Source organism: Xenopus laevis, chromosome 5S (assembly GCF_017654675.1).
Source record: "Xenopus laevis strain J_2021 chromosome 5S, Xenopus_laevis_v10.1, whole genome shotgun sequence".
NCBI lineage: Eukaryota > Metazoa > Chordata > Amphibia > Anura > Pipidae > Xenopus > Xenopus laevis.
In genome coordinates this window covers 35,727,571-35,753,626 of record NC_054380.1, presented here as the reverse complement: position 1 = coordinate 35,753,626, position 26,056 = coordinate 35,727,571, and the positions used below count along the sequence as shown (strand labels likewise).

The following is a 26,056-nucleotide window of genomic DNA, read 5'->3' as shown; positions in this document are numbered from 1 at the left end:
GTGGCTTTTTTGTCGGCACCATGTCACTCCGGGGTGGTGGGCGGAGCCGCAGCTCACTGTTCCCGGTGTTATGGCTGTGGGCCCCGTGAATGAATTCTCCGGGCGGAAGAAACGACAAGAAGAAACCGGTCACCCCAGCGGCGGAGACTGGTCCCGGCTCGCCGACGACTCCCCCTTCGACAGAGACGCAGGTCGTGCTCGCCCCGCCCTCACCGCATAAGCGGAACCTTCACCTGTTCTCCTACCCGCTGCTGGCCGTATTCTCCCTGCTGCGCTTCCTGGCCTTTCAGCTGGGGCTGCTTTTCGTCTGGTGTTGTGAACTGCTGTCCCGTAGTGTCATGGCGGACAAAGGACGTACGGTGGCCAGCACAGCAGCGGCTCAGGACAGGCCCCAGGAACCCGAGGTGGTGAGGAGCTATCATCAGCAGGCCTTCCAGTACATCTCTTTGGCCCTGCGCGTTGATGAGGAGGAGAAAGGTGAATATTATGTGTGTTTACAACATGGGATAAATCACGACGACTCGCTGATCTTGTTTGCTTCATTTATCTGTCATCAGCTAATGGCACTTGTGCTGTATGTCTGCTCTGAGACAGGACCTGCTTTGTACCTTTTCTACTCCAGGGGGCAGTGTAAGCAGCACAGCCTATTGTACTCTGTGGGGCATCATTGTTATTGAGCCCTTTGTACTCTGGGACAGAAGCTGCTGCAGAGTATTAGTAGTATATAGGCTTCACAACCTATTGTACTGTGGTGGGCAGGGCCGCCATCAGAAACCGCAGGGCGCCCCATACGACAAAATTTCCTGGACTGTGCCCACCACAAGCCACACCTACAGGTCTGCCCACCCCACCCCACAGGTTCTCCCCCCACCACATTAAAAACAAAAACAAAAAAAACATTGGTGGATAGGGTTCCCACATGTTAATAAAAAAAATATTGGTGGTCAGGCCCCCCCCATTAAAAAAACATTTGTGGTCAGGACCCGCCATAAAAAAAACATTTATGGCCAGGGTCCCCCATAAAAACATTTGTGGTCAGGACCCCCCCATTAAAAATTTTGGTGGCTAGGACCCCACATGGGAAACAAAATTGGTGGCCAGGGCCCCACCACACAACAGGGACCACAAAGGGTTAACTTTAGGGGGTCCTGCCATGTTACACTTACTTCATTAGTGTGGCCCAACTGCTGTCAGTCAGCTGCCAACTACAGAAGGGAGGAGGGGAGCACAGGTGGCTGCATCTTCTTCCAGTGACAGCATTTTCTTCCCTTATTGGTCACAGAATTTCAAGTCCCGGTAAAGCTGCATGGTGATTGGATGAGCTGGAAGGGAAGTTCAAACCTCAGCTATCCAATCCCTGAGTAGCTCAACTGGGAATTAAACTCTGTGACCAATAAGGGGAAAGTAATAGACAGAAGATACCTCCCCATGTGCTCCCGCCCTGCCTTCCCGAAGTCGGCAGCTCTCAGAAAGCAGGGGGCCCGGCTAATCAAGTAAGTGTGGCGTGGCCGGGCCCACCTTACCCTCGGGGCCCCCTACAACTCTCCCCCCTGTCCCCCCCCTGGTGGTGGGGCAGTAGGAGCTATAGAACCTTTTGTTCTCTGGTGGGGCAGTATAACCCATTCAGGAACATTTACCAAAGCAACTATTTAGCACTAGAGTCGCTTGTACCGTTTTCTCTTCTAGAGCTAATTCAAGTGGACAGGCCTGAACCTCATTTATCAGATATTTCACCCTGCCCTATGTCACAGTGGGGGGCAGGTCCTAGAGCATGACCGTTGGGCAAATATTGAAAAGGATTATATACAGTAGAACCCCCATTTTATGTTTTTTCAGAGGACCAGGAAAAAAATGGTATACAATCCAGGAAAATGTAAAATTAGGGAAATGTATTATGCATAATATAAAGTGGGACCCCAAAATAACAATGTAAAATGAGGGGGAAACTTAAAATCAGGGGATATAAAAACGAGGTTTCACTGTATTGTAAAAAAGCCTTAGCCCATATGCAATTTTTGGAACGTGCAAGGTAGCTTGCTTATTCCTTGCAATATGCATGCTCTAAGGATATTGAAGTTCATGGGGTATATTTATCAAAGAGTGAAGTTGGAGTGCGCTACATTGAAATTCCGCCACTCTCCATTCATTTCTATGGGGTTTTTAAAGGCGTACTTATCAAAGGGTGAACTTTCACCCATTGATAAATCCTCTTTTAAAAATCTCATAGAAAATAATGGAGAGTGGCGGAATTTCACTCTAGCGTTCTGTGGTAATCTCAGACTTTACTCTTAATAAATATACCCCTGTGTGTATCTGTCAGCATATGGCCTATTGGCAGATGAGGAACTAAAGAGAAACCATAGTTTTTCTCTTCAGTTCCTGCTGTTTTGATTGTTGGGGGAACAATAGCAATGTGGCCCTACTATGTAAAGTGAAAGTGATGCTTGTGGCACAGAGATATAGAAGGCAATATATGAGTGACAGCTGGAATTCTAATATTGTTAATTATTTTATTAAAGGTTTGAATGTTTAAAAAATATAATTTCATTTAATTATTAAAGGACTTATTATATAGCTTTTATTTCTGTCTGGGTGACATTTCCCCTTTAATGATTATTGGGGGATTTGGAGCATTTTGTGACTTTTTAGACCTGAGACAAAAGGCTCCTAATTGTCCCTTAATACTACCTGGTATTTTCTGGCAATTTGTTGCTGCGACAAAAGGCACCATGTGTCATGGGATCCAACATGGTGCAATTCATCAGACTCTTCCTATAAAAGTAAGAAATTTGAGGCAAAAAAAAATCCAAAAATACCCCTGTTACCAGGCCGACACAATGGGTTCAGGTGCAAAAAAGGTAAGGGGCTAATTTTTCGTCCATTTTTCAGCAGCCCGAGTTTTAGCCCCATTTGGCATTAGTCTAAACTACAAAAAGCCGTTATGCCCAATTAATGAGTAATTAGTCTCTTTTTTTTTTTTTTTTTTTTTTTGCAAGCCCTTCATGTTCTTTTAAGTGCAGCAGATGTTGAATTATCCCAGGGAACAAAATGTAACCTATTATTGAATAAGAACACAGATCATTTAGGCCATTTATGCTACTGGTAGTGTCTTAAGGACAGTCATACAGGGTGGATCAAATTTTTTTTTTAGGGAATGCAGGCTGAGGAATATGGATTTACTCTCACCTGCAGATCCGCGTAGTTGTCAGACACAGCTTTGGCTTGAATTTGTAGTGTGAAACAATGATCGGCAGATCTCTGCTTTGTGTAGCTGAATTCAGGCCAATGCACAAATATTATGGTCCGATTCACCAAAAGCCTATTAACCCACCAGTATGTATGTTTTTGGGTTGCAAAAGGAAATCTTGGTACAAGTATGGGATCTGTTATCTGGAAACCCGTTATCCATAAAGCTCTGAATTATGGAATGCCCATCTCCCATAGACTCCATCTTAACCAAATAATCCAAATGTTTAAAAATTATTTCTTTAATAATAAAACAGTAGCTTGTACTTGATCCTAACTGAGATATAATTAATCCTTATTGGAAGCAAAACAAGCCTTTTGGGTGTATTTAATGTTTGCATGATTTTCTAGTGGAGAAGGAAAAGTAAGCCTTATCAGAAAGGTCCACCTAAATATACCAGTAAACCCTCAGAATAGTGCTGCTCTGCATCCTCTGTCAAAAGAAACACTACATTTATTTTCTTCTATTGTGTATACATGGGCTTCTGTATCAGACTTCCTGCCTTCACCTTATACTTCCTTGCCCCGGACGTGAGCATGCTCAGTTTGCTCCTCTCCCCCCCCCCTTCTCTGCTGTAATCTGAGCTATATAGAAAAGTTTAAAGTGATTCCTCTACTCTAATATGTCTATAGTGTTACAGATTTTGGGTAAAAAGTGACTAGCTTGCTTCACACAGATTTTGTGGAGACGTTGTTTTGGGAATTTAGTTATGGGACTCCTCTTCAAGGTATACAACTAAAACATTAATAGCAACATTTTGATTGGTTGTCATGGGGTACTGCCCAGGTGCAAACTTGCTCAGTGTTGATAAATTAGCACCAGTGTCTTTGCTATGGAAATATCACAGCAGCAAATCTCCCTATGTTGCTTAAACCTTCATTGAACATAAGTATAAGATCTCTGCTTTGTGTGACAGAATACTGTACAAAGATATGTATGTTGCTGGTAGCTAACACAATCAATCTTGTGCTCATGTTATTCTAGCATATTTATGTGTAAATGATATGATGGTATAAATTAGAATATTTGAAAGCATTACAGGGACTAAGGGGACATAAACCTTTATTTTGAACATTGTTCATGTGGATACCATATTGCAATGGTATCCATTCATTGGCTCAAACATGTATGGTTTGTTTGTGCACCGTGAATCGTAGGATCCCAGGGGGCGACCCTTATTTCTTAAAATGGCAATTTCTATTTATGATTACCCAATGTCACTTACTAATAAAGTATATTATTATGTTTTACATATAAGCTGTTTTAGGCAATATTTATTTATATAGACCTACACTGTTTTGGAGAATAGTTTTTCTTTAAAGGGAACATATTTTGTGTTTAATGTATATGTAAAGCACAGTTTTACAGCCTTTTCCTAATGGTATGTCTTGCTGGGTAATCACATACTGATACTCTGCCATTTTAAGTCGTATAATATGTCTCTCTGAGTGCTCACACATGCTAGGTTACATTGACCAATGGGCTTCCTGATACAGTCTGCTCACACACAGAACATCATAAAGTGGTGGTAAAAGGCAAATATTTATTGATATGTATAAACCAATTGGATAAGAACCATTAATGGGCCACTTATTACAATATCTTTTATGTGTTTGCACAGTTTTTGTTCAGAAAGTGTAATTCTCCTTAAACACGTCTGACGTGTTATATTTCAGGTATGTAGTGAGATAACGTTTAATTTTCTGTTTTCAAACGATTAAACTGATATATTTGTAAACTATTCATGTTTTTATTTATGTATTTTTGTAGTGTTAATGTTTCATTGACTTTTAAATACCATGAGCCTTATAATGCTGTGAATTCTAAAACAGATATGATTGCACATGACTCCTTTGTCACAACACATAGGCTCAGTATGTGGCTAGAGCAGTTTGCCTGGAGCCTTTCACTTCACAGACCCATGATATGCTGATCTGTTTCTCTCCTGTTCCCTCCCTCCTTTGTTGAACTGGACAAGAATGCCACAGCCAGAAAGAGCTAAGAAAACACGTTAAAGTGCATTTGAACCTAACATATATTTTTGTTAGATTTTATAAATGTAGTTCTAGAGATCTATAATGCACAAATGTTAAGTGCAAAACCAATTTCTTTATATGCAGGTTACACAGAGACATCAGTTTATATTCCAGTGCAGGGAAACACAACCTTTAGTACATCAGAAATTGAAAAATTGCAGCTCCAAGCATGCCTCACTCAAATGGTTTAGGAATGCTGGGAGTTATAGCAATGCTTATTCTGCAGTTCTTATTCTAGAGAAGGGATACCCATCCCTTTTTTTACCCATGAGCTACATTCAATTGTAAAAAAAATCGGGGAGCAACACAAGCATGAAAAAAGTTCTGTGGGGTTGGGCAAATAAGGGCTGTGATTGGCTATTTAGTATCTATGGGGACTGATAGTCTAAAGGAGGCCCCGTTTGCAGCAGCAATGTATTTAGGTCCACCCTAGGCACCCCCAGTGGGTGTAATCATGACCCACGCTGGTCCTTTAAATAATTAATTAGCATTCTGATGTATGTTTTTTTTTTTTGTTTTTTTTAACAGATCAAAAGGAGCAAGCCGTTCAATGGTATAAGAAGGGTATTGAGGAGCTGGAGAAAGGAATAGCTGTACCTATAAGTGGTAAAGGTAAGCAATATTTCTATAATATTTCTAGTAGTAATGTTTGGATGCACTTTGTCAAGTTCTGTCTGCAATTGTGCTAGTTTAACATTCATATGAAAAATGTTTGAAGTATTATAAAGTAGCTGTTGACGTAGGAATGGACATGAAGTCAAAATAGCAACTGGCTTTCATAGAAGTGAATGCTGCCATGATTCATAGCACAAATTCCCATGATCTAGTAGCATGTCAATAAATAGTTATGTCACCTTCTGTTTGGACCTAGCACTTTAGAAACTGCCATTCCTCAAAATAGATTTGTTTGCATTTCATTTGCTTTGTTTAAAATCAATTATTTTGGCAATATAGCCACCTGAACTTCCACTTCCAACTCACATGAGATACTTAGTAAGTCTGATTGCTGTTTCCTTTGATAATACAGTGCAAAACTTGACTTATAGCCAGGGGCGCGCCGCCAATGAGGCGAGCTGAGCCGCTCGCCTCAGACGGCAGCGCCTGAAAGGATTCCAGGGGCGGCAAAAAGCCGCTCCTGCACCTTTAAGAGCCGAATTTCCGGTATTTGAACCGGAAATTCGGCTGTGCTATTGCGAGATAGCGCAATTGCACTCTCCGCAATAGTGTTTCTGCCTCCCCTCCCGACGCGTAAGTTGGTGAGGGGGGCGGCATTGCAGGAGCCGCCTCAGGCGGCTCCTTAGTCAGAATCGCCGCTGCTTATAGCTCTTCTCAAAGAGTCAGTTTTTGTTTTAATAAGTAAAAAATGCCATCCCAAAATATCTGTTCCTGAAGATGACATAGGCCCTTGATTTTTGTAGGTGCCAGTCTCCATGTTTGGTCCTTGCCAAGGAGATCATTATCTAATTATCTACCTTTTCAAAGCACGAGTGACATTCATTTTCCTGTATGCATCATTTAGCTAAAATAATAGCAAATAAATAAGCTATTGCTTATGCTATACAGGTATGGGACCTGTTATCCAGATTGTCTGGGACCTGTGGTTTTCCAGATAACAGATCTTTTCGTAATTTGGATCTTCATACCTTAAGTCTACTAGAAAATCATGTAAACATTAAATAAACCTAATAGGCTGCTTTTGCTTCCAATAAGGATTAATTATATCTTAGTTAGGAAATCATTTTAAAAGATTTGGTTTATTTGGATAAAATGGAGTCGGCCATGCTGTAATTTGGACATTCCTGGATAACCGGTTTCAGCATAACAGTTCTAATACCTGTAATTGCCAATATTTACCTCCTTTAAAGGAACAGTTCACTGTAAAAATAAAAACTGGCTAAGCAGGAAGTAGTGTTCTGTTATGTTACTCATCCAGTCACTCCAGCCTTTATACATTAAATTTTTGGCTAACTATATTAGAAACATTTTTTTATTTATATAATATATATATATATATATATATATATATATATATCATATATATATCAATTTACCCAGTTTTTATTTTTATACTGAATAATTCCTTTAATAAAGCAGAGGGTACTACTATAAAGAACATAAATACAAATATGGAAATAGAGCCTTTCTGTGCTATACTGTGCATTCCTGCACTGTAAAGGGAACTAAAGTGAAACCTTGATTTTAAGTACCCTGATTTTAACTTTTCCCACTTTTTAAATTTTTTATTTGCGGTCCCACCAATTTATAATGCATTTCAATGTGTGCATTTCCCTGATCTTAAGTATTTTTTTCCCTGATTTTACATCAAAATTTTGTCCTGATGTACTCAAAAACTGTTTGTTTCCTCTATGAATGTTATTATTTGTGAAATAAAGAGGTTTAAAATACTAACCAGATATATATTTTGCCTTGGTACTTCCTGTAAATTGTCAATTCCAATTAGTCTGCCCCTTATACAGTCCTGCGCTAATCACTTATTGTCTTAGGCTGTGTATATAACTGACCGAGAGGCCTTGCACGTGCCCCACCCCAATGCTTAACCCTCGTTATTTACACAGTAAATATTGTATCTCAAAGTAAAACGGACTCCTGTGCTTATATCCTTTCAGTACTTGAAGAAAAAGTTACTTTAACAAATTTCCCTGATTTTACATTTTCCCGGATTTTACATAATTTTTTCCTGGACTCCTGAAAAACATAAAATGGGGTTCCACTGTATGTAGGGTCAGATTTAAGCTGCTAATTCTGTCTTTTTGGCTAGATTCTTCAGTTTGTCTGTCCATGCCCATGATTTTATACTCTCCTTTCCAACAGTATCCTCTTGATATATAAGTAATATTCTAGATTTTTGGCAGCGTTCATAATTTTATTTTATTCTTCTTTCATAGGTGAACAATATGACAGAGCCCGTCGTTTACAAGCGAAAATGTCAACAAACTTAATTATGGCAAAAGATCGCTTACAGCTACTAGGTATACCTTTAAGGCACTAGTTGTTACTATGGTTATAATAGCATTTCTACACTATTATTTAGCATTTTGCCATGTTATCCAGGATGCATTGCTTCAATTCATCTCACAGTGTGTTCTTACACGCTCCCTATTTAATAACTATCACTTTTCTCTTAAGATACGTTGTAGCAAGTTTATGCAAATCTGTGAGACATAAGAAAGAAAACATAATTTAATAGTTTTTATTTGGGGAGTGGGGTTGGCTATGGTTCCCCTACAAATATCCAGGAGTGTAATTTCAGAAATAACTGCAATGATCAGTCAATGGCAGAATCTTAATCTTTCTATGTCTCTGTAATTATCTAAACTGAAAAGTAGGGGGTGCACCAGAAATACGGGACGGGATTTAAGAAATACCCTTGCCTATATGTGTAATACAGTGGTGTGAAAAACTATTTGCCCCCTTCCTGATTTCTTATTCTTTTGCATGTTTGTCACACAAAATGTTTCTGATCATCAAACACATTTAACTATTAGTCAAAGATAACACAAGTAAACACAAAATGCAGTTTTTAAATGAGGGTTTTTATTATTTAGGGAGAAAAGAAATCCAAACCTGTGTGAAAAAGTAATTGCCCCCTGAAACTAATAACTGGTTGGGCCACCCTTAGCAGCAATAACTGCAATCAAGCGTTTGCGATAACTTGCAACGAGTCTTTTACAGCGCTCTGGAGGAATTTTGGCCCACTCATCTTTGCAGAATTGTTGTAATTCAGCTTTATTTGAGGGTTTTCTAGCATGAACCGCCTTTTTAAGGTCATGCCACAACATCTCAATAGGATTCAGGTCAGGACTTTGACTAGGCCACTCCAAAGTCTTCATTTTGTTTTTCTTCAGCCATTCAGAGGTGGATTTGCTGGTGTGTTTTGGGTCATTGTCCTGCTGCAGCACCCAAGATCGCTTCAGCTTGAGTTGACGAACAAATGGCCGGACATTCTCCTTCAGGATTTTTTGGTAGACAGTAGAATTCATGGTTCCATCTATCACAGCAAGTCTTCCAGGTCCTGAAGCAGCAAAACAACCCCAGACCATCACACTACCACCACCATATTTTACTGTTGGTATGATGTTCTTTTTCTGAAATGCTGTGTTACTTTTACGCCAGATGTAACGGGACGCGCACCTTCCAAAAAGTTCAACTTTTGTCTCGTCGGTCCACAAGGTATTTTCCCAAAAGTCTTGGCAATCATTGAGATGTTTTTTAGCAAAATTGAGACGAGCCTTAATGTTCTTTTTGCTTAAAACTGGTTTGCGCCTTGGAAATCTGCCATGCAGGCCATTTTTTGCCCAGTCTCTTTCTTATGGTGGAGTCGTGAACACTGACCTTAATTGAGGCAAGTGAGGCCTGCAGTTCTTTAGATGTTGTCCTGGGGTCTTTTGTGGCCTCTCGGATGAGTTGTCTCTGCGTCTTGGGGTAATTTTGGTCGGCCGGCCACTCCTGGGAAGGTTCACCACTGTTCCATGTTTTTGCCATTTGTGGATAATGGCTCTCACTGTGGTTCGCTGGAGTCCCAAAGCTTTAGAAATGGCTTTATAACCTTTGAAATTGAACTCAGGTGTGATAAACCACAGTTAAGTTATTTTTTAACAAGGGGGGCAATCACTTTTTCACACAGGCCCATGTAGATTTGGAGTTTTTTTTCTCCCTTAATAACGTAAACCTTCATTTAAAAACTGCATATTGTGTTCAATTATGTTATCTTTGACTAATAGTTAACGGTTTTTGATGAGCAGAAACATTTAAGTGTGACAAACATGCAAACGAATAAGAAATCAGGAAGGGGGCAAATAGTTTTTCACACCACTGTACATCTTTATCACAAATAGATATTATATATATATTTTTTATACATCTTGGACATCAAAATGGTCTATTGGTGAGCTTCTTCAACCTACCATATTTTATCCTGCTGCAAGAAGCTCATGTCTTGCTGGAATCTGCTAGTTAGGCCATCCGTATTTAAATGTATTTAAAGGGGTTGTTCACCTTCCAAAAACTTTATACTTCAATATTAGAAAAAACACTCACAAATAGAAAATAGAAATTAATTGCAAAAAGTCTTTATTTCTGGTGAACTATCTGAAACCAACTAAATTGAAAAAAGTGTTGAAGGTGAAAACCCCATTTAACTATTAGTGCACCAAACCCTCCACCAAACATTGCCAAATAAATAAAAATCCTAGTTTTCATATTTAAACCAGAAAACTGTTCTTCTAACCAATCTTTGTATACATTTATTTTTCCATAGCTTGCTCTATCTGCATGCCTATTGGCTTTTGATCTTTAATGCTTTGATCCACTTTGAGAATCAGTGCTTATCCATTTTATGCTCAATAACTATTGTGTCGTCCATTTATAAGGATATTCAAGCCCTCCAGCTGTATTTGAGCAGCTGGAGACCGTGAGACATCCAATTAAGAGCATGTGATTTTTATGCTGCATTCATAATTTCATGCTTCTGATCATACAAAGCATTGCTTCAGCTACTAAAGCTTTATGTTCCACTCCATAAACATAGGCTACATTGTATTAACTGTAAGCTCATTGAGGCATTAATATTGGGATAAGTGTTCATACAAAAGCATAAAATATGTAGCAGAAAACGAACACCTAGTGTAAGCCGACCTGTTGTCAATGTGTTCTGGATATCTGTTTGTACACAACAAAAACTGGCTGTAATATAGGTAGCATGATGGTTGCATCTAAGGTAACGTTCTCCCCATAGCTGCTATTCTATTAGAATGTTATAAAATTCGTATGCCATATATTTACACAGAAGTTGTGCTTGAATATAGTGCTCCTTTGCTATAGATCTGCACGCACTCCTGCAACCATGGCCATGGAGGTTAAAATTGTAACTTTATTCCATATTAGTTAAAAGGTATGCGACGCATACCTTTTAACTAATATGGAATAAAGTATAAATTTTAACCTCCATGGCCATGGTTGCAGGAGTGCGTGCAGATTTATTTTGAAGATTGATTTTGCCTAAGATACGGGTTCGGGGCACGGCACCCGGGCCATCGGGCTAACTCGGTGAGTGAAAAGCTCTTTGGCTGTTTTCTACCATTCAAAGTTACTCGAGTGACGGGCCTGGGGTTTGGACACCCAGGTCAGATATTTCCGCTTGGTAAGGATTACCCAGTGGTTTATATCGATATAATTATTCAATTATTTGAGCAATTAATGGGGATTTTACCCGCAAGTTTAGAAGTGGTTTTGCTCTATATATATATATTAAATAATTAGTCCAGAAGAGATTGGAGCTGGCCGTTTCTTTTTGTTTATATGGACTCCTTTGCTATAGTAAATATTTTGCTTTGCATTTTTTTTGCAAGTTTTCTATAGAAAAGCAGGAGCTACCTATCTATTTAGTAACACTCAAAAATGGAGCTGCTTTGAATGTTCCACGCTCCCCCACAAAACAATAGTTGGAAGTGGCATGGATTGAGGATTTTTACCCCCCAGCCTGCATGTAGTTTAAAGTGTGAAATAAACTGGGAAGGGGGTGTCCAGGCCCCCTTGCCCTACAGACTCTGAACAGGTGCCTTTCCTATGTCTTCTTTACTCCCTGGTTATTGAAGTTTTTTCCCACTGTGTATTCATATAGTGTAAGCTCTAGAGCATAGTTTACCTGTGTAACCCAAAAGAAAAATGTGATTCCTTACATTAGATTCTACTGTAGTTCTGGTTTTGAGGCCATGCTGAAAATCTAACCCACAGCTTTATCATCTATGTGGACAAACTACCTTTGAAAAGGTTTGCTTCATCGCTTACCCTTTCTTTGCAGAATTGCATATTATTTTGGTCTGTGCTAGCTTTTGTGTGCATGCAGGTTACAGCGCTAATAAATTTACTTGATCAAACAAAAAAAAAAAAGGAACAGGCATTCACTCCACAATTTCATTGATCCTGTGACAGGGAAACACAGGCAACATTTGTTATAAGGCTCTGCCATCTGCCATATGGTGGCTACCCCACACCTGTTCTGTCAGCTGTCAGATTCCTCTGAATGGGCTGCTATGCAACACCAGAGTTTTGCCTTGGCACCTTCCCTACATTTAAATAAAAGGAGTCTGATTAGTAGAGTGGAGGAAATTTAAAGTTACTGATAGGAAATTTAGCACCAAGGTTGTCTGCTCGGTTAACTACTGAGACAATCAAAGCAGTAATAAAAACACAACAAATATTGATTATAGTCCATGCTAAATTTTATGGATATTGCAGCATGATCCTGATTTCCATACACATAATACATGAAACAACACTTAAACAACATTTAAAAATAGAAACAACTGTAAGAAATATAGTCTACTACAGTATATTTTCTGTACTGGACCTAATGCCAATTTTGAGACTGAGTTGTAAGTTGTAGCAGGTTTCTGGAGTTGCACGTACTAAAGAAACCGAGGATAGGCATACATAGATGAGTATCCACAAGGGCTGTCTATATTAAAGGCGAACAAACGGTATAAATACTGGAGACTATTACTGCCATATTATTATGCACCCCTAGTGATTATAATCATTTATCCGGGCTGATGCTACTGTTCACTAAAAACTGTGAATCCTCTGCTTCTGCTTAGGTCCGGCCATGCAAAGTAGAGTAAAAGCTGAACTTAAAGTGGTTGTTCACCTTTTAATAAACTTTTAGTATGATGTAGAGAGTGATATTCTAAGACAATTTGCAATAGGTTTTCATTGTTTATTATTTGTGGTTTTTGGGGTATTTAGCTTTTTATTCAGCAGCTCTCCAGTTTGCATTTTCAGCAATCCAGTTGCTAGGGTCAGTGACCCCCATTTGAAAGTGGTAAAGAGTCAGAACAAAAAGGTGAATAATTAAAAAACTATAAAAAAAAAAAATGAAGACCAAATAAAAAGTTGCTTAGAATGAGCCATTCTATAAAATACTAAAAGTTAACTTAAACCACCCCTTTAAAAGCAAAAAGTGAAGCTTTTTTAGTCTACTGTGTATGCACACGCCAAAAGCAAACCAGACAAAAAAGGAAGAATAGAGCAGCAAATGAGCTTCTACAGAATTACCCCAGGTTTTTACAGTTTTTAGCAAACAGGAGCACTGGATCAGGTGATTATTATAATGACTATAGGGTGGTTGCCACCCCCATGATTATACCTGTAATTTTCCTTTAAAAGAGCCTTACTAAAGCATAAGGACATGAATGCATGCATTTTGCTTTCTTTCATGCTAGCATGCACCTTCTCTAACCTGCTTTGCTTGCTGCTTGTTTTGTCTACATGTTTTTATGTCTTCTAATATAATTTTCTCCATATATGATAAGAAATTGGCTTATTTTATTTTTTTGGCACCCATATATTTTTTACTGGTTGATTTGTTCATGGCAATTTGTGTGGCTAAATGTTGACTGTTAATTTCTAGGAAAATAAAATGCCTTTTTACAAAGCAAACAGTCTAAGTAAGCTATATACCTATGTTTAATTTATTGATTTATTTATTTAAAGTCAATGAAAGGAAGTACAAGCAGGTTTAGTAAATTTGCAAAGGAACTGGTTTAGCTTAGTGCTGATCGATAATACAGAGTTTGATCACAAAATACACATTTGGAGAAAATGCCATGTGTGTTATAGCTCTACTGATGTGTTATTCAACCCTGTATCTGAGTGCCCAATACCTGGATATTAGTGATGGCCGAATAAATTCGGCTGTCATGAATTTGCGGCGAATCTCCGCATTTCGCCGCCGGTGAAAAAATTTGCAAACCTCACACGAAAATTCGAGGGTGTCAAAAAAAATTCTGGACGCGCGTCCGCAAAGTCGCTCGCATCAAAACCGTCGCATGTCAACACTATTTGGACGCCCATTGACTTTAATTCCAGCATCAAAATTGATGCGAGCAAATTTTCAGACGCACGTCCAAAATTGGATGCGGGCGTCAATTTTCGAGTTTCACAATTTTTTCACTAATTTTATGGGAGAAATTCGCCCATCACTACTGGAGATGTCTCTACCACTCCACAGATTCTTAGTCTTCTGACTCCTTCTTCACTGAATTGAGCAGTGTTTAGTTCCATGTTTGACCATGTTGGCATGTGGTTTTCAAAACTGTCTGTAATATAGCACTGACATAATTTCATTTAATTGTTGCTCGTCTGGCATGAAAGTGAAGTATCTTCTTTTGTTGTTATTTTTGCCCTAAGACCTCTGTAGGCATTCTGTACAAGTATGAAACCTGCTATGCAGAATGCCTGGGGTTTTCTGTAGTCTGTATGAATTTGCTTGGTTTACAGAAGGCTGCAACGTTTATACCAATTATTTTGCTAGCAATATAATGTGACGCATGTAAATTGTGATAGTGTCAGACAGTATATATGTGAACATCCAGATACACATGATTTTTAAAGGGCTAAACAGGTTTTATTTTGTAGGCCAGATAGTCTGGTATCACACTGCTAACATTTGGAGCCGCTGGCTATTTTTGTTTAGTGAAGCATTTGCTGTAAAAAAAAACTGCTCCGTGCTTTGGTGAGATAATCTTTCTTTGCATTGTGCTAACAGCTTAAGGGGCTTGTGCTTTCACAGTAAGTTGTTTTTTTTGTTTAGATTATTGAATGCATTTGGTGAAAAGATACTTGCTATATAAAAAATAAATTGCTCTTTGGTTCTTTTGAGAGCTCTCTAAGCCATCTTAGCTCAGACCTGGCAATTGTCTTTTTAATGTAAGCAATAGGCGCAGCACCACAGGAACTGGGTTGCCACCATCTGATGACCTCCTTTGTAAATGACATTTGTAGGTGCTGTCCTAAACTCTTAAATTAAATTCCCTTAAGCAAAATGGCTTTAAACGTTCATCGGGTACTTTCATCAGAGAAGGCTAAAATGAGCTAGCAGTACCTCCGCTCCCCTTTAAAGGCCAGAGCACATGCTTCTATTTGGGGAGATTAGTCATCCGCTTCTTCTTCAGGCGACTAATCTCCCCGAACTGCCTTCCAGCTGGCTAGAATGTAGATGTCGGATCGCTTCTTTGATGCAACTTCGGGTGACTTTGGAAAACGAAGTGCTACAGGTGCCATCCTGCTGGCAATTTTGATTCTAGCCGGCGGGAATGCATTTCGGGGGGGATTGGTCGCCCGAAGAAGAAGCGATTTGTTGCTGGGCGACTAATCTCCCCAAATAGCAGCGTGTGCCCTAAATCTCTTGGAAGGCCTATAAGCTGTGGACAGTCATTAATACTGTTCTCATTTATATAGCCTGCTCATCTTGTAAGCCTGTTTTGTCTGTTGCCAAGTTCTGACATTTGTTGCCTTTGGCATGTTTGAGAGGACATCATTTGATAGATTTGTATCACAAGCAATGTCCCATGGACTCAAAAAGCATTATAAATAAGTTAAGCAGCCTAGCAGCCATAGCAAAATATATGGTACACCTTTGAAAGAAAATTTAAATATAGCTTCTTACATTGTTTAACAAACATAGAACAAAACAAAGGTGATCAGTATCTCTCGTTCAAAGAACCAGTGATTAAACGTGTTCTTTTATTTGTCTTTTTAGTTTGGCTTCACATTTATTTTGTTTCCTTCCCCTTCTCCTCTGTTTGCTTAGCAAAGCTGCAAGCAGACATACAAGGTCCGCACTCGCAAATGGAGGTCTGTAGTGACAATACTAACTTACCATGCCGCAATGGACTTCTCAAGCCAGGTGGGTTTAGCTCTGTCAATGCCTTCTTTAAACGATTATCATAGATGATGTCTTTATTTGGTAATTAGAACACCAGCATATATTAATACAGTATATTAATTTCAATTAATCTAATGTATGGTTTCATTTTTTTCATATCGGTATGATGTTGTGTTATCTGGTCTGGGGTCTGACCAGAAGATTGGTGTTGATGTTCCCTCTGTGCTTTTTTTTGGTATGGGTTTTACAACAAATAGAATTATTCCATATGGAGTTATACTTATAAAGCTAAAAAGCCAAACTTTATACACAGACCTAACCACTGGTCAATAAAAAAATAGACTTGAGGGCCAATTTATTAATGTTCAGGTTCAAGCCCTCCAACTGTATTCTTTAATATTAAAAATAATGTATTTTTTAATTAAACTATGAAAAACCCCATAATTTATATAAAAACCAAGAAAGACGTAAACATTGCACATTGCTGTAATCTTCAGCATGGATTCCCACTATGGAGTGCTCGCAAATAAAGAACACACCAAGCAGCTGAGAGAGATAAGAAAACTTCACTATTAGTATTCTGCATGTGCAAGTGTAGATAATGCTTTCAATCTATCATCTAATCTTACTGGCATATCAAGAGTGCTCATTGGACATTTTTCAGTGGTTTTACTGGCAGGTCTAAGATTATTGGTGTATTTGTTGGTTATTTCTATAATGATTATACAGGCACAGCTATACCGGTCAACCCCCCCCCCCTATTTTCCTGAATTTGGCTTGCCCAGGTCTTCCATCGCTAATAGGCATTCACCTAGTTTTATATTTTTTGCAGGTGAAATTGGATGTGAGCATGCGAAAAAGCATTCAGTAAAGTCACTCGAGCTATATTTGCATGCATGGCGACTAGTCATTGTGCTTCCGCTGATGGCACTTCTGGGTCTGAAAATTTTGTGGCTGCATGTGTTTCTCCCAGTCTGTTATACTTTTGTAGTCAATAGCTCTTCACAGCTGCCGTTAATTTGCTGATTATTCACTTACTGTATTAATTACATTGGCACGTCTGGGGTTAATATGATGATTAACTATTTACTGGAATAATTATACTGGCACATCTAAGGTTTATGTGCCTGTCATCCATTTAATTTAAGGATTATATCGGCATGCCTTTGGGTTAATATACTCAATATCCATTTTCTTTATTAAAGGGGTTGTTCACCTTTAAATTAACTTTTTAGTTGACGTAGAGAGCAATATTCCAAGACAATCTGCATTTAGTTTTCATTTTTTATTATTTGTGGTTTTTGAGTTATTTCGCTTTTTATTCAGCAGCTTTCCATTTTGCAATTTTACCAGTCTGATTGCCATAGTCCTAATTACCCTAGCAACAATGCACTGATTTGAATAAGAGACCAGAATATGAATAGGACAGGACCTGACGAGAAAGATGAGTAATAAAAAGTAGCAATAATTAATGTTTAACCTTACAGAGCACTTATTTTTTAGAACAGGTCAGGGATCCCCGTTTGAAAGCTGGCAAGAGTGAGAAGAAGGAGACAAATAACTCAAAATCTATTAAAAAAAAAAAAAAATGAAGGCCAGTTAAAAAGTTTCTTAGAAGTAGCCATTTTATACTTAAAGGTGAACCACCCCTTTAATTATACAGGCACATCTGGGTTATGTTTTGTAAACATGGATGTGGTATTTAGGGGTGTGGCCAAATGCAGGCATGGTTTCTTGCTTGTTTGTTTGGTATTTTAAGGATCATTGCGGCCCTACTGTTTGATCATTGCTCAGGGCACACCAAGGCCTTAAAACCGCCCAGGATGAAATTGGTACCTGTATTCAGAAGCAGATTTAGTAAATATAGCAATATATGTCTTACAGTTATGGAAACACTGCTTAGCAGCATTTAAAACTAATAATTGGGTGAATGCAGAAAAATACATAATATACACTGCTACTATGTCTACATCTAAGTCTCTTATTTTTTTTTATTGGATGAAGAGGATTTCTAGAATGGAAAAACATTTTGTAATTTTCTTCTAAATAGCTTAGTCCAAATAAGAGAAGTACCACCACATGTTTTGTAGGAGCATGAAAGCAATGCAAACACTAGTAAATTTAGTTTTTGTGTGGAAGATGATCTCTATAATGGATAAGCACATTCTCTGTGGCTATATAGGTCAAAATAGTGTATATGTATATTTATGTATATGTGTGTATATATACTGTAAATGATACACATAATACGAGGCCCATTCATCAAAGGTCGAATTTCAAATTCATGTGGATGAGAATAATATGTACATGTATATGGGCAGCTTCACTTTTACTCTTCTTTTGGAAGCACCTACTCACACTGAGCATGCACATTTGATCCTAGATTTGGAGCAGCTTCGTTTGTCCTTGCTGAGTGTTGGCAATTGCTCTGAATTCCAGAATAAAATTTAGCGTGAGCTTCTGCCTAACAACTGTACTAAGCTGTTCTGCTTTCTTGCTTTTTTTTTTTTTTTTTTTTTTTTTTTTTTAAGAACCAGGTAGGGCAAATAGGGCTGAACTGGGGTAGTAGAGTATTTTGGTTCAGGAGAATACCCACTACAGGGGTCCAACTTGGGTACACTAGTTTCATTCTCCTTTACACGGTCACAGGGTCTGTTTCTACTGCCATTTACTTAATCTCTGATGATTTGCTTTAATTTTCAGAAAAAGGCGCTGTTCCCAAAAAGAAAGATCCACCACCGATTACAAGTAACTCTTATTCTCGTACAAAGGCACCTCCTAAGAGCGGGTCATTAGGCAACAGGATACCGAATTGTACTTCTGTACCAACTTCAGCTAGGCAAGCTGGTGCACATACACCTTCTAACAGGGTACGAGCAAGACAGGGGAATTATTAAATCTTAACTTTCCTGGCAAGTTTGCTTTTACCATTTACTTTCAGGCTATTCTATTAGTTGATTATTTTTAAAGCAGTGAAGCAACAATAAATTGTAGGCTTGTTATCTGCAAATCCTGGATTGACGAAGGGAAAAATTAACCATATGCATTGAAATTAACATACTTTCCAATTCTTGCCCACCCCATGTTTTAATTTGCAATATAAGAAGGGCCTAGCAATCCAGTGAATTGATGTCAACTTAGGGTGCTTCACTAAATGCTTCTGCAGTTTACAATCGCTTTCTAATTTTCTAGGTTTCTCTGAGATTTATGTTAAAATACTGCTTGACAGGTTTTCAGCTCAAACGCAAAAGTCTGCAGTTAGCAGTCTAAAAATGCAAATCTCAGAAACTGCAAAAAATAGAAATTGAATATAAATTGCAGAAGTTGGAGATTGTTTAAAACTGAACTAATATTTAAAATTTACATAAATTGCAAAAGTACCCAGACCAATCTGAGTAGATTTAAACCAATCCAAGGGTTTACATTCACTTTAATGGCACCATGTTTGAAACTTTTGAGTGCCTCATAGCAAGTATTTAAAATATTCTGTATGGTGAATAGTGAAGAAAACCTGTCAGACCAACTTTGAGCTATACCAGAAGAGGGCACTCCAGATCATTTGTTTACAATCATTGGAAGCTTGATTTTCATCTGATTCATTAAGAATTCTATTGCTTCATTATACATTTTACAAAGGGACTACATTTTACCTGCAACTTACTTGCTGCTTTCAAAGTAAAACTCCCAAACTTGGCTGCCCTTTTATTAGACACCAGTGGGATCACCTGATTATAGCTGGGAAGGGTGGGAGCTACAACATGGAGCTGGTCACTGCTCCTGTATAACTATAACAAACAAGGTAAAGTTGTGCTCACCACTAATTTTTAAAACCATTAGGCGGGGGTGCAATGAGGCTGTGACCACAAAATACATATAGACAAATACAAGATTCCTCTGCACTCAACCCATTATCAATATATTTATATACCTATAAATCTATACTGACTAAATCACCAACACTCCAGATATCTGGAAGGATTAAGGGATTACTTTGCTAGTTTGAGCAAGATCTCACAGAATGTTAATATATGTTGACTTGTTTCGTCCATACATTGTGCTAGCCTGTTTTTAATGTTTTGTTATGGTTTCCATTTTATTTTAAAGGGTGCAACCGGAAAGAACAACACAAGAACAAATAAGCCAACAACACCCACTACTGCAGTACGGAAAAAGGACATGAAAAATTTACGAAATGTAGATAGTAATCTTGCAAATTTGATTTTGAATGAAATTGTGGATAGGTATGGTCAGTTTCCTTTGTTCATCATGTTTATGCTTAATTACCTATACATGTTTTGTATCAATGTATGTGATACTGTGGTTCTTTTATTTACTTTGACTGGTGACTATTTTAGTCACCAAAAATAATTTCTTGAGCTAAACAAGGGAATTATTATTACTCCATGTTTGGTCTTTGCATGGTAGATAACTAAATTCCCAGTTTACAGGTAATTCCCTGCATAATGGACCCCCTCTAAAAAAAATTAAAATGCAAAGGTAGGGATTGCATATTGGATCTAATTATCTTATCTTGCCAGACCAAGCATGGAGTATCTTCCGTTTCCCTGCTTGTCCTGTGCTCAAGACGAAACAAAAGCCTGATACCCCAAACCAGTACTCTTGTTAGTAGAAAACTGCCCCGGCCCAGGGTTCTTTTTATCGAGCACCATGGTGCGATCCTCTGCATCTTCTTTCTTTTCACGGTTATGCATTGGTGGAGTGAAAAGCTGAACTTCAACAAAAAAGACATCTTTTTCACTGTACTATGGGTGCGTAAGTCCCAGGCATTGAAGAAAGAAAAAGGAGACGAACAGGATCACCCCCCAGTAATTTACATCTTTGTCCTCCTTTAAATATATATTTTTCTCATGCAGAGGAAAACAACGCTGCAGTATTTTACCCTCCACAACTTTATAGAATGCAGTTAATGTTATGCCAATTTTACATTTGTTTTCATATTTATATAAATATACCCCGTGATTTATTTTCCACAGCCCAAACAAAATGTTATTTTTCTTCATCTAGTGGTCCATCTGTCAAGTTTGCTGACATTGCCGGACAAGATCTAGCCAAACAAGCCTTGCAGGAGATCGTTATTCTTCCTTCTATACGACCCGAGGTAACATCTTATATCACTTTAAACTTACACCAAGCTTTTATGTTTTACCAAATAGCATATGCATCAATTTAGGAAATATGTAGAAAATGAAGTTTTCACTGGAGAGATTTTTTAGTGAAACAGTAAAGACGTTTATTCAAGATGCATTTAAGCACTACATATTTCGGACCTCTAGGGTCCTTCTTCTGGTGCAGTTGGAAGGACCCTAGAGGTCCGAAACATGTAGTGCTTAAATGCATCTTAAATAAACGTCTTCACTGTTTCACTAAAAAAGTGAAAACTTCATTTTCTACATGATACTGCTTTTCTGGACGTGGCAAACCCAGATCACTGTCGGATTGAGCTATCACTTATTTATACGGTTTGTGGCAACAAGTTATTTGCATTTTGGACAATTTAGGAAATACTCTACTGCTAAAGATGTTCTCAAGTCAATTTTTTACTATGTTACTCTAGTACTATATTTTGCCTGTGTTATGTCAAATAGGGTATCTACTATAGTTCTCTACAAGATTGTTTCAAATCAGAGGCTGGTGGAATTCTGCTTTTATTTAACATATATTATCAAGTTTACATACACCAAGTTGACTGTCTTTTTAAAGATTCAAGAATGGGATGTAATGACTTAAAGAAGATTCTCATTGTCCAATTGTCTTACTTAATAACTAAATGGGAGTGGACCTGGGGTTACATCATAAGGATCTATCTGAGAGCTTCCTATTTGTCCTTGATACCATAGGAAAATTCAAGCAACTTGGCCAAGGCATCAGAAATATAAGTTTGGTTTCTCCGTAGGAACAATGTCCAAAAAAAAATCATTGGGTACCATGGACATCTGTACAAGCAATTATATGCAAATATAACCACATAGATACTGCATTGGTCAGGAAGGTGGTTCAATTAACTTCAGGGATGAACAGACTTGACTCAGAAAGATTCCCTTGGTTGAACCCATGGTGGCCATAGAATTTTGTGTGATATTCACTGAATGTTTGACGGGAGACAAGCTGACCGATATCTGCAGAAGACAAAGTTTATCAATCAGACAGGTCGGAAATTTGTGATTGGGCGCCCAAACATACATGCTGAACTGCTGAATCATCAGATACAGGTAGAATTCTACTGATTCTGCCTGTATATCTGCCAATTTAGCTCTACATATCTGTATTAAATACAAACGTTCATAATGTAACATTTATGGCCAACTTTACAACAAGGAAACTAGTTTGAGATTGAAGACTTTAAGTTCCAAAATATCAACACACTTCATTAAGTGTGAGTTTGTTGTGCCTTACCACTGGCCCTACTTGTAAACTTCATCCTGCAAACTGATGATCACTAGAACAAAGACTTAGCCGTTTGGAGGTGGGTCAGGTAGGAATGGGTTCAAATTCCAGCAACATATTGTGAGAAACTTGTACAGGTATTAAATCCATTATTCAGAAAGCTCTGAATTACAGAACAGCTGTCTTCCATAGACACATTTTTTTTGCAAATAATCTAAATATTTAAAAAATGATTTCCTTTTTCTCTGTAATAATACGACAGTGCCTTGTACTTGATCCAAACTAAGATATAATTAATCCTTATTGGAAGCAAAACCAGCCTGTTGGTTTAATTTGATGTTTGCATGATTTTCTAGTAGACTTAAGCTATGAAGATCCCAGTTACAGAAAGATCTGTAATTCTGGTGGTTTTCCACTTTTAAAAGGCTGACCAGAAAAAAACGGACTTTGGTAAATAACCCCCTATGTGTTTGATACAAGTTATACAATTAAAAGCTAATTCCACTAAATTCCAGTGTATGTAAACTTTTGACCCACCGGAAATCTGATATATAAATAAAAGCTGAAATAAATGAGTCTCCAAGCTATTACTTTTAAATAACCTTATACAAAAATAAAGTTGACATCCTATTTGACTTCAAACGGGCAACATATGGTAACGTGATATGAATTAAGTTTGAACATCTTTAGCATAGGTGTATGTAAACTTTAGGACTCAACTCTGTGTCTTGATGCAGATGAATAAAAAATGTTACTGTATGTTAAAAAAACAATTACATTAATATTTTGAAAATGTTATTCTCCAGCTATTTACTGGGTTGAGAGCTCCTGCACGAGGATTGCTGCTGTTTGGTCCTCCAGGAAATGGAAAGACTATGCTGGTAAGTAGATTTAGATCGTCTTTCATATTCTTCACTTTTAGTGACATTCAAGTTTTTTCAGTGAAAAAACTCGACTCGCGTTTGATCGAATTGATTCGAGTTTTCAGTCGTTTAAATTAGTCCAAATTTTATTACATTTTATTACAAAGATTTCCACTTTAATTTATGGGAGTTTACAAAAATTCACATAAATTCGACCCTCTTGATGTTCCTAAAGCCACCAGCTGCCATCAGTAATAACCATAAAAAACTGAAAGCTTTTTGTCTTGCTACACCTTACCTCTGGATTTTAACTCTCCAAGACAGGGACCTCCTTTGTGCTTATTCTTTGTAACTTTACATTTATTTTTTGCAGTATTTGTTTCCCCTATTAATATTGCCTAATTGTTAAAAGTGGATGTAGAAGTATAGCTATGGAAATAAAGACATACATTCATTTTGGGATTTCTATTTCACTTTTGTGTAGCTCGACAGCCTGAAATTTAAAATGCTGTTTGGTTGCCAGTGTCCTACTGACCCTAGCAACCAAGCAGTAGTTTGATTGACAGACTGGAGAAAATGGGAAGGGCTGAATAGAAATTAAGCAAGAATGATTTTAAAATATATTGCCACACAATAATTTTTTTTTTTTTGGTTCATGATTACATAAGACATTAGTCTGATCACATTGTAACAATATATAAATATAAAGTTTATTTTCTAAATAGGCAAAGGCTGTGGCTGCTGAATCAAATGCAACTTTCTTCAATATAAGTGCAGCAAGTCTGACCTCAAAATATGTAAGTACAATTATTTTACTGTGTTTTTTTATTTATTTATTTTTTTTTAAATTGTAGAATTTGTCACTGTAATTGTTCCCTATCTTTAGGTGGGAGAAGGTGAAAAGCTAGTACGTGCACTCTTTTCTGTCGCCAGAGAATTGCAACCTTCCATTATTTTCATAGGTAAGAGGTATTCTGTTTTCTTATGTGACATCATTACAGTCTCTTATTTTTGCCACCTCTCTCGCAAACAGCTGGTCTTGACCTGGTTAAATTTGCTGTCCAAACAAAATTATGCTGTGGAATGCACCTTTATGTTCGGTGCATTTGTAGAGTAGGTTATTTTCATTATAAACTACCTACCAATGGCTACAGGAAACTGGGCAAAATTACTTTGATTGCGTAAAATCAGTCCAATCAAGAACATGTTATCTCCCAACAATTCTCTATATACTGTATAGTGTTTCTTGCCTATTTGTTCATAGCTATTGTGACATTTTATTTTGCTTTATAGATGGTTGTTTTTTTTTTCTTCAGATTAGTTTACCCTCTACACTGGCTAGGTGTGCCAAACATAAATGTTTATTTTCAAGACTTACAATTATGCTGCATGTGTTGGTGGCTAAAGTGGTTTGCCGGAAGACCTTTTGGTGAGCTCTTCAGGCACTGAAAATGCAGTAACCTACCAAGAAAAATATCTCGGTTATTGACACCATAAAAAAAACATATGCAGCAGTCCTAACAACGCAACCTGAAACATCCTTCTACAATATACAATTTGGACCACAGAATAAAATATATATTTCCATTTCGTTCATTATTTTTAGCAGGAAGGTTTTTGAAGGTACACAAATGACTATATCTTCTATATACTGATTCCTGGGCTGCATAGTGGGTAAAAAAGGAATCTGAAAATGTCCCATAGTTCTCAGGCCTCATGAGTATCTTTTATACAGTTACTAGGGTAAAGTTACGCTAGTTATCAGGTAGTGGATTTTTTTGATAAGCTATTTGCCTTATACAGTTGTTAATCTTTGAGCAAGCATTTGTGAACATAAATTGAATAAAAAGCCCTTTCATGCATTTTTGTGATAAATAGTTTGGAAACTATTTACATACCTATCATTCATTTAAATATCCTCCATATAGTTTTGAATGTTATGAGATTTATTTCTGCTGTTAGAAATGTTTATGATGACTGTGTTCTGTTAAAAGAAGGTTTACAGTCCCTTGTAAAAGTCTTCTCCCCCCCCCCCCTTTGGCATTACTCATTTTTTGTTGCCTCACAACCTGGAATAAAAATGGATTGTTTGAAAGGTTGCACCATTTCATTTACAGAACATTCCTGCAACTTTAAAGATGTTTTTTTTTTATTGTGAAGCAAACAACAAATAGGACAAAATAGTGTGCATAACTGTTCACACCCTAAAGTCAGTACTTTGTAGAGCCACCTTTTGCGGCAATTACAGCTGCAAGTCGCTTTGAATAAGTCTCTGAGCTTGCCACATCTTGCCACTGGGATTTTTCCCCATTCCTCAAGGCAAAACGGCTCCAACTCCTTCATGTTGGTTGGTTTTCGCTTGTGAACAGCAATCTTCAAGTCTGACCACAGATTCTCAATTTGATTGAGTTCTGGACTTTGACTAAAGCTGGCCATAGACGATTTAGTCACAGTCTGTACAAATCCAGAATTCGTACGTTTTTTGGACCGTATGTGGAGAGTCCTGACATTTCTCATCTGGCGGAGATCGGTCGTTTGGTCGATCGGACAGGTTTCTGTCGGCTGCGGGTAATATCTCTGCATGCATTGCCGATCGTACGATTTTCAGAGGGAGACTGTCACTAGCTTTGTCGGACATAACTTTCGTACGATTGCTGTCAGGGGCAGAACATTGGCTGATCTGTTCTTTTGTACTTGATCTGAATGGTAAGTGGCAGGTCGGGAGATGGGGAAGTCTGATTGTACGTTGATTTGTACGATCGGATCTTTGCGTCTGTGACCTGCTTTAGCCTTTCCAACACATTTAAATGTTTCCCATTAA

The 26,056-nt window shown here is 37.9% G+C and overlaps 1 protein-coding gene across 2 annotated transcripts in view; it reads left to right on the top strand.

Annotated features, from left to right (window-relative positions):
* Window positions 1-26,056, top strand: part of spast.S (spastin S homeolog) — a 42,170-nt gene continuing 16,114 nt past the window's right edge. Inside the window, 10 exon segments of one of the 2 annotated variants that reach the window (NM_001093256.1) lie at window positions 63-477; window positions 5,812-5,895; window positions 8,190-8,273; window positions 15,893-15,988; window positions 18,671-18,837; window positions 20,072-20,208; window positions 20,993-21,086; window positions 23,179-23,253; window positions 23,961-24,032; window positions 24,122-24,197. In NM_001093256.1, the coding sequence (NP_001086725.1) occupies window positions 90-477; window positions 5,812-5,895; window positions 8,190-8,273; window positions 15,893-15,988; window positions 18,671-18,837; window positions 20,072-20,208; window positions 20,993-21,086; window positions 23,179-23,253; window positions 23,961-24,032; window positions 24,122-24,197 (1,273 nt within the window). In that variant the 5' untranslated portion in view covers window positions 63-89. 2 annotated transcript variants of the gene reach the window in all.